Source organism: Vigna unguiculata, chromosome 4 (assembly GCF_004118075.2).
Source record: "Vigna unguiculata cultivar IT97K-499-35 chromosome 4, ASM411807v1, whole genome shotgun sequence".
In the NCBI taxonomy this organism is placed as follows: Eukaryota; Viridiplantae; Streptophyta; class Magnoliopsida; order Fabales; family Fabaceae; genus Vigna; species Vigna unguiculata.
The window spans coordinates 29707155-29716043 of NC_040282.1; the positions used below are offsets into that span (position 1 = coordinate 29707155).

The 8889-nt window shown below is 28.1% G+C and overlaps 1 protein-coding gene across 2 annotated transcripts; it reads right to left on the bottom strand.

Moving 5' to 3' along the window:
• Window positions 1–2267: 2267 nt before the first annotated feature.
• On the bottom strand, window positions 2268–8246 carry LOC114181770 (receptor-like protein 35). 2 transcript variants are annotated; one of them, XM_028068320.1, is made up of 3 exons: window positions 7379–8246; window positions 4173–4320; window positions 2268–2500 (listed from the first exon to the last, which is right to left on the bottom strand). In XM_028068320.1, the coding sequence occupies exons 1-2, from the start codon at window positions 8211–8213 to the stop codon at window positions 4316–4318; spliced, it is 840 nt and encodes a 279-aa protein (XP_027924121.1). In that variant the 5' UTR covers window positions 8214–8246; the 3' UTR covers window positions 2268–2500; window positions 4173–4315. The 2 variants fall into 2 exon arrangements, with proteins under 2 accessions (XP_027924121.1, XP_027924120.1); XM_028068319.1 differs by lacking the exon at window positions 7379–8246 and having other exon boundaries at window positions 4173–6310.
• Between the last annotated feature and the right edge of the window lie 643 nt (window positions 8247–8889).

Sequence of the window (8889 nt, forward strand, 5' to 3'; positions counted from 1 at the left end):
CGAGTTCGAGCAATATCCAAGGGGACATGTTTATTTACCATCTCTAATAATAACGATAGACGGACTTACATGGATGAGATTAATTAATATCAATTGCAACGACGGATAATTGTAGGGGCTGGGAGAGATCATGGTCCCTCTCAAGGATTTTTAATTTTTCTTAAATTATATATTTTGAAAATTTAAAAAAAAATTAAACATTTTTAAATTATAAGTAGTATATTATATAAATGGATGAAAATTAAATTGTTTGTATTTCTATTCCTTTTATAAAACACAACAATTAATATTAATAGATAATAAAAAATAAAATTAAATATATAAAGAATAAAAATATTTAGGTTTAAGTAATCTTTTGGTCATTATTTTCATTAAAAAATGTCAAATTGGTCATCAAGTCTTTTCTAGTCTCAATTTGGTCTTGTCTTTTGAAAAATTGACGCAATTTGGTTATTCTCATTAAATTTGTTGAAGCGGATCAAGGATTTTATCAGGATTGACAGTGAAATTATGTTAATTACACCAACAAAAAAAATCATCTTTATTTACAACTTCAAAAAGCATTGATCCGTTTCAAGAAATTTAATAAAAATGACCGCATTGCATAAGTTTTTTTATAATTCAGAACCAAATTGAAAGTAAAAAAATTTGAAGGACCAACTTATCATTTTTGAACTAAAACCATAACCAAAAGAGTAATTAAACCAAATATTTATTAAAATATTTTTTTATGTCCTTTCTTGTTGTCTTGTTAGTTGTACAAAAAATATACTCATCTCTCACTCTCATATGTTTTTTTTTAAGGAAAAAGGGAGTTATATATAAACTCATTATTTTTTTTCTCTCATTTCTCATTTGCCCTATTTCTTTTTTGAAGATAAAAAAGTAATTCTCTTTTATCTTACTTGATAAATATTAATCTAGTAGTTAACATTGTTTTTTTTTATCTCATGAGCCTTTGGTATATTCATTTTTTATGAATATAGAAAAAAGGTATTATGCAGTACAAGAAAATACTCCATTAATAACTAATTTTAGTGACAAAAAGTGGTTAGTTACGATAGTGACAAATTTAGATACCAATTTAAAAAATAAAAAAATTATTGGTTATTAAAATAGTCACTATAAAAAAAAATAATTGGTCACTAAATTGGTCATTAATTAATCAAAGACCAATTTAGAAATTAAGCAACTTTGGTAGCTAAAACCTAGTTAGCTAATTTTCAGTGACCAATTTCCTTTGGTAGCTAAAACCATAGTAGCTAATTTTACAGACAAATTTAGTGACAATTATATTTTTTTATTTATAATAGTAACGATTTTAGTAACTAATAATTTTTTACTTTGTAAATTGATATCAAAATCGGTCACTATAGTGACTAACAACTTTTAGTCACTAAAATTAGTTACTAATGAAGTATTTTCTTGTAGTGATATATTTTTTCATAACCGATTTTTAATTATGACTTAACTATAATATATTTTTCCTTTAATATTTACGCCTCTCAATTTTTTATTAAGGTATGATAAATTATTTTTAATATTATTTAGAAAAATAGATATATTGATGAAGAATAAAATAGATTCTTTTTCAAAAGTGGTAAAAGTGAAGCTATTTATGAAGATGGAAACAAGATAGATTATACATTTTCACAACATTATACTGATGATCAAATTATACCGTTAGAGGAACCAATTTTTGAAACATTATACTAATGATCCAACAATCTAATGATCAAATAATTATATTATTTTAACCCCTCTAAAACTTATGGTTAAGATCTATTGCTAATGAGTTATACTTTTAATTGATAATTTACGTGCTAAAATTATAAAAATTATCGATTATCCTTCTCCTTAATAAAAATTTAACAAATATTTTTAAAGTTAAAGGAAAAAATACAATATTTTTAAAATGTATTTAATTTATTAAAAACTTAATAGGACTAAATACACATTTTATCCACTTGATACTACAAAACATATATTTTAATGTCATTTTCAAAATAATATTTACGTTCGTGCATATTTTGAGAAGTAAAGTGAATATTGATTTAATTTACCAACTTGTAGTAAAATTATTTTGCTTTAATGTCAAAAAATAGAAATGATGGGTTCATGAATTCACATTTTTCTTATTTCTATATAAATAAAGAAATGACAATGAGGCACATGACAAAATGTTTAATTTCTTCAGGCGAATATCTTTAAATAAAAAAAAAGTTTTGTTGATGAAAAATATGCAAATAAATTATTAGCATAATAGATGGCAAATGCATTGTCTTGTTACTTAGAATTAAAAATAAGTTTTCTTGTCCAACTTCATCACCCTCAGTTTATTCAAACAGAGAACAACATCAAACAATTCTAACTGAAATTACAGAACTAAAAACACCATATAAAATGAAAACATGTTTAAAACAACTAAACCAACCATACTTTCCAGCTTCGTCCAAGTTTACAACCTCAAACATTTGAGATATGTGTGATCTTTGAGATACTGAAAAAATAACAACAAAAAAATGTCAATACCCCAAATGTGTAAACGAATTGTTACTCTCAATTAATTAATTAATTATGTTATATTTTACAAAAGAGAAACTAAATATTTTTCAAAGTACAAATTGAGAAGACATATTCTTAATGAAAAATAAAAGAATTTAAATAACTTTTATTTCCTATAATAATTGGTTAATTTTATTTTGACTTTTAAAAAGTTATTTATTTTAATATCTATTTTTTTATACTTTAATCTTTGACATCAAAATTCCTTATCAAGTGAAGAAGTGACTTTTAGATGTATATCCTTATAAATTAGAGATATCACAATTATTAATTTTAAGAACATAATAATACTAAAAACTGTAAGAGAAAAAAAATATTTGTAAAAAGTAATGTAATAGCTGAGTAGACTAGAGAGAATAAAAAGGAAAATATTTATGTTTTAAAATGAAAGAAATGACATGTTAGTTTTTATGATTTTTCAAAAATTATTTTATAACATACTTTTTCAAGGCCAACTTTCACAATGTAAATAAATGTGGGAAAATGTAAAAAACTTAAAAATAGAAAATCGAAAATTAGAGATGTTTGGAATTTTTGTAACAAAAATTCTAAAACAGACGTTGTTTTGTAAACAGTGATGAAAAAAGAAAAACCTTTCGCCATATAATGTTTTTTTAAAATAGAATTTTCGTTTTTCAAAAAAAAAGAAAAAGAAGCAAACAGGTCTATTTTGTCATTTCAAGTCTCAAAATAGAAGAAAAAAAAACTATTTTAACAAATATACAATAATATTGTAAAGAAATTTTTATGATATTTTAAATAATAGTTAATTTTTTAATCTTATTTAGTGAATAAAAATAATTAATATGATAATGAGTAATATAGTGTGAAAATATTATGTTTCAGCTGGAACCGACACACATCAGTTTTTCATAAAACTTAACTTTTATTTATATGTCTCTTTAAAATATTTACATGATTATATAATTATCAAAATTAATTATATTAAAATAGTTAAAAATATATGAAATCCTACTGAAACCTTCCATAGTTATAATTTTTAATCTACTATTTATTAAAATATTTGTTTCTTATTAGTATTTTGTAAACAATTTATAAGAAATTAAACCATTACAACAAACAACAATATTACATAAATTTAACTCGTGACAAAATTATTTTTATTAGTTATTTGGGTTTTTTTGATGAGATAAGTTTCTCATATATACATAAACTAACGTTTATGACCATTATATATATAAACATGATGCGAAAAGCTGATTGGATAAATCAGTGAAAATACATGGTGTACGTTTACTTTTTTTTAATTTTTAAAATAAAAGTAAATATTTTTTTCAATTTTTTTATAAATAAATTTTTATTTATTTTGTTGATAATTTCTTTTATTAAACATTCTTAATTTAGTTTAAAAATGATTAATTTTAAAAAATCAAATGAATGAAATAGTAACAAATAGGTTACTTAAAAAATAAAAATAGTAAAACAGTTGTTTTAATTTAAAAAAATGGTTATTTATTAAAGGATAAAATTGTAAATAGAAATGTAGATATCAAAATAGAATATTCTTTTATATATATATAGGTATCGATAAACATAATGTGAAAAGCTCAAACAAATATGTGTAAGAAAACCGCAATACACATTACCTCTTAATCCACTTTGCACCAACCATTTGTAATTGGAGAATTTCACCATTACCATATAAATGTCGTCAATGAAATTGTTCATCAGGTCTTCAAGAATAAGATTGAGCCAAATGTAATCCAAAAGGTTATCGTAAATCCCAGTGTCATACTGATGTAAAATTCATGACCGAAAAGAGAATATTCATCAATTTCAAAGATCGGATCTTGAGATAGCCCATCATCAATGCACAATTTTTTAAGTGGTGGTCCACAAAGATTTAGATTATCTTCATAACTTGAGGCATCAAAACTTTGTAGTTGCGTGCTAGTTGGAATAACTCCACTTAGATGATTATGTGACAAATCTAACATAGTGAGTCGATCAATTTGAGTAAGACTAACCAATAAATTGGTTTCTTGACAAATCAAGAAATTCAAGTGATTTTAGATTTCCAATATTTGAAGGGATTTGTCCAATAAAATTATTTCTTGACAAATTTAATGAAATCAACTCAACTAAATTCTCTATTTCCACTGGAATCTCTTCTGAAAAGTTATTACTGGAAAGATCAATGCCTTTTAGAAGTAATAACTCAGTAGTCTTGAATATTTGTTCTGAACCTTTCCACATCAAAAATGCATTCAAATCGTATAAGTGATAGGTTCTAAAATCACTAATGTTGATAAAATACCCATGCCGTCCATAATCACTTGAAAACGTCTTGTTAACCATTGATGTAAAATTATTTATACATGTAGGAATTTTTCCAGACAAGTTATTTAGTGAGAGATCAAATATTTGGATGCTTTTTAGATAACAAATTTGTAATGGTAAAATTCCATTGAAATTATTACTTCCCAAACTTAAGATTTGCAACTCTTGCATTTCGCTCCCGATCCAAGCAGGGATTTGCCCTGATAAATTGTTGTTTGACATATCAAGCATCACTAACTTTGTACAACGTCTTAAGGAGAAAGGGATCTCATGTGTTAAGTTATTGTTTCTTAATAATAATGCTTGAAGACCAAGAAGCAATCCTAATGAAGTAGGAATGTTTCCTGAAAATTTGTTGTGGCTCAAATCTAAATAAGCTAACGACTTAAAATGGCTCCAACAATCTGGAATTTGTCCAGAAAGATGATTATGTGCAAGGTCTAACTGATATAGTATTTTTTCAGGACCACTAGCACATAAAAATGAATGCGAATCTAATAAATTATTATTAGATAAATCAAGAAATATGGAACCTCGTAGAAATGGTGGAATAGGACCTTCAAATTGATTTGATGCAAGAATTAGGAAATCAACAATGTTCTTTCCAAAAATATTTGGAATTATACCATGTAGACTATTGTTTGAAATATCTATTGAACCCACATTTCCAGAAGCTAATTTAGCCCAAAACCACCTTGGAACCATATCCAATATTTTAGAATTTGAAATGTCAAGTTCGTCATATTTATTTTGCTTTCGCAACCATTTGGGAAATGTACCTAACAAGCAAGATTTCAACCTTATGGAACTCAATTGAAAAGGTGGGATCCAATTTTGGGTAAATGTTAAGGTTAATGGGTTATTAGATAAGTCCAAGTAAGATAACTTGGTTACATTAACAAAATGGTAGTCAGTGAACACACCATTTAAGGAATTTGACTGTATGTCTAATTCTTCTAGTTGAGGTGGAAATTGAATATTTTTTAAAATCTTTCCACTTAGCTTGTTTTCACCAATAGATAACACTCTTAAAGATGTGAACATTGAGAGGTCAATTAGTGTGCCATTGATTTCATTCATGTGTAGATATAATACTTCTAATGAATATCTAGCACATCCAGATAAATGATGAATTATTATTGAAAACTCTACACTCAATTTGTTATCCTCCATTCTTAATGAGTGCAAAGCGCATGCATTTCCAAATGATTTGGGAATTCCACCTTCTAGAAAGTTTGATGAGATTGATAAAGTTTCCAAGTGAAAGGGTAAATTACTATCTTCTCTTATCTTTCCATTCAGGTGATTGTTTGAAAGATCCAATGACATCAAAGCTGAAAAAGCTGAAAGGTCAGGAATCGTACCATTGATTTGATTTTCTTGCAAGCTCAAATGTTCTAGTGTGTATTTAGCGCATCCAGACAAGTGATGTATTATTGTTGAAAGCTCATCACTTAGGTTATTATTCATCATGTCCAATGAGCGCAAAGCACATGCATTGCCAAATAATTTTGGAATTCCGCCTTCAAGAAGATTTGATGAGAGTGATAAAAATTCCAATTGAAATGGTAATTTGCTACCTTCTTTTAACATTCCAATTAATCGATTTGCTGAAAGATCCAATGAATTTAAAGCTGAAAATGCTGACAGGTCAGGAATCGTACCATTGATTTGATTTTCTTGCAAGTTCAAATAATCTAGTGTGTATTTAGCGCATCCAGACAAGTGATATATTATCATTGAAAGCTCATCACTCAGGTTATTATTCTTCATGTCCAATGAGCGCAAAGCACATGCATTGCCAAATGATTTTGGAATTCCGCCTTCTAGAAGATTTGATGAGAGTGATAAAAATTCCAATTGAAATGGTAATTTGTTACCTTCTTTTAACATTCCAACTAATCGATTATATATGAAAGATCCAATGACTTCAAAACTGAAAATGCTGAAATGTCTGGTAAAGATCCATTAATATAATTTTCTCCCAAATTCAAATCTTGTAGTGAGTATCTAATGCAACCACTAGATAAACTCTGAAGAATTGATGAAAGGTCTTCGGTTAAATTGTTTTGATGCATGTATAAAGAATGTAAGGTGCATATATTCATGAAGGATTTCAAAACCTCACCCTTGAAACTATTAGAAGAAAGGTCAAGGATCTCAAGAGAATTCATTGCCATGCCAAAATGTTTGGATACAGAATCCTCCAAGTTGTTATAAGAAAGGTCCAACTCAACAAGGTTGGAAGTTATATTTGACACCCATTGAAGTATCACAGGTGACGTGAAGGCGTTCTCAGAAAGATCAAAGGCCAAAAGAGAAGTAGAAAAGTTGAATTTGAAAGGCCTCAATGAAAGGATAAAATGATCAGAAAGGCTACAATCAATTAAGCTTAGCTCTCTTAGTTTTGGTAGCTTGGCAATGTTTTGCAGGCAACTATGACAACTATTAAGACCATGTATGGACCACAAGTAAAGATGGCTTAAAGAAATGAAATTAGACAGCAACTTACCCCTATCGTTGAATTCGAGATCTCCATTATAATCTTCCCCACCAAGATAAAGTTGTTGTAAGTTAGAAAGACTTCCCAGTTGAGATGGTATATATCCTTCAAAAATATTGAAGCTGAGGTCAAGATGTTCCAACTTAGAAAGGTTTCCGAGTTGGGATGGTATATTTCCTTCAAATGAATTGAAAGCGAGATCAAGATACTCCAGCTTAGAGAGACTTTGAAGTTCGGTTGGTAAATTTCCTTGAAAAGAATTGCCTCTGAGATCAAGATACTCCAACTTGGAGAGATTTCCGAGTTGAGTAGGGATAGAACCCTCAAGATTATTCGAAGCGAGATTAAGGTATTTCAAATGAGAAAGAGACCCAAACTGACTTGGAATTTTTCCGTCAAAATAACAGCATGAGAGATCAAGGTATCTCAAGTTCCTGAGAGAACCAAGAAACTCTGGGATATGTGAAAAAGAATTGTAACTGAGGTTGAGATACTTTAATTGTTGCAACTCAATCAATGATTGGTGGATCTTTCCGCTGATATAATAAGACCATGATTCAGTTTCATAATCATACTCACCATGAAGGTCGAGGCTTACGATATTAGCAGTGAGGTTGCTGCAGCAAATCCCTTTCCATTGGCAGCAATCAGGAGTGGTCCAAGAAGACAGCATGCCATGGTGATCAACAATGGAAGCTTTGAATCGGAGGAGTGCTTCCCTCTCCCTTTCTAAGCATCTTATCTCCTTCTCACCACCAACAATCTGGAATGCCACCAAACACACCATAAATATTATCACTTTCAAACCAATCGGACTCATCACTGACACTCTAATGCTTATCATCACAAACACACAATTCTTCTTCAGAATGTATTAAAAGAGATGATATTGGTATAAGGTTACCATTCCCAGTCAGCCATATATATACCATTCCAGATTCACCCAACCTACACAAACTACAAACATTACATATATGATATAGTCATGTACTTATGGTTAAAATTCAAAATAATTATACAAAAATAATATGCAACAAAATTTTATAATTATTATATTGAAGACGTAACTTTTTGGTGAAGACTATAATTTTTTTTTAACTCAAATGTTTATTCTGCATTAAAAGCTAAAAATATTTGGAGCAAAATGTTACTTAGTTACTACTATTTTATGATTTTTGAAATTCTGTGTTGTGGTATACTAAGTTTTAAAATTTTAATATAGTATTTTATATTTTGAAAAAGATTTATTATATATTTTTAATATAATCGTTAAACATGTTAACAAAATTATTGGTAGATGTGTCTATTCATTAACACAAAAAAAGGCCTTTAACGTCATCCTAATAACGTCTGCTTAAAAAAAGCCCAACGTTAAAAATGACCGGTGGCATTTTTGTAAATAACAAGACCTTTTTAACGTCTGACGTGGAGCGGGCAGACGTTACTTAACGTCTGTTAAAAAATACCCCGACGTCACTCAAAAAAGGACGTCGGCCCCCTGCTCGACAGACGTCCCTTGA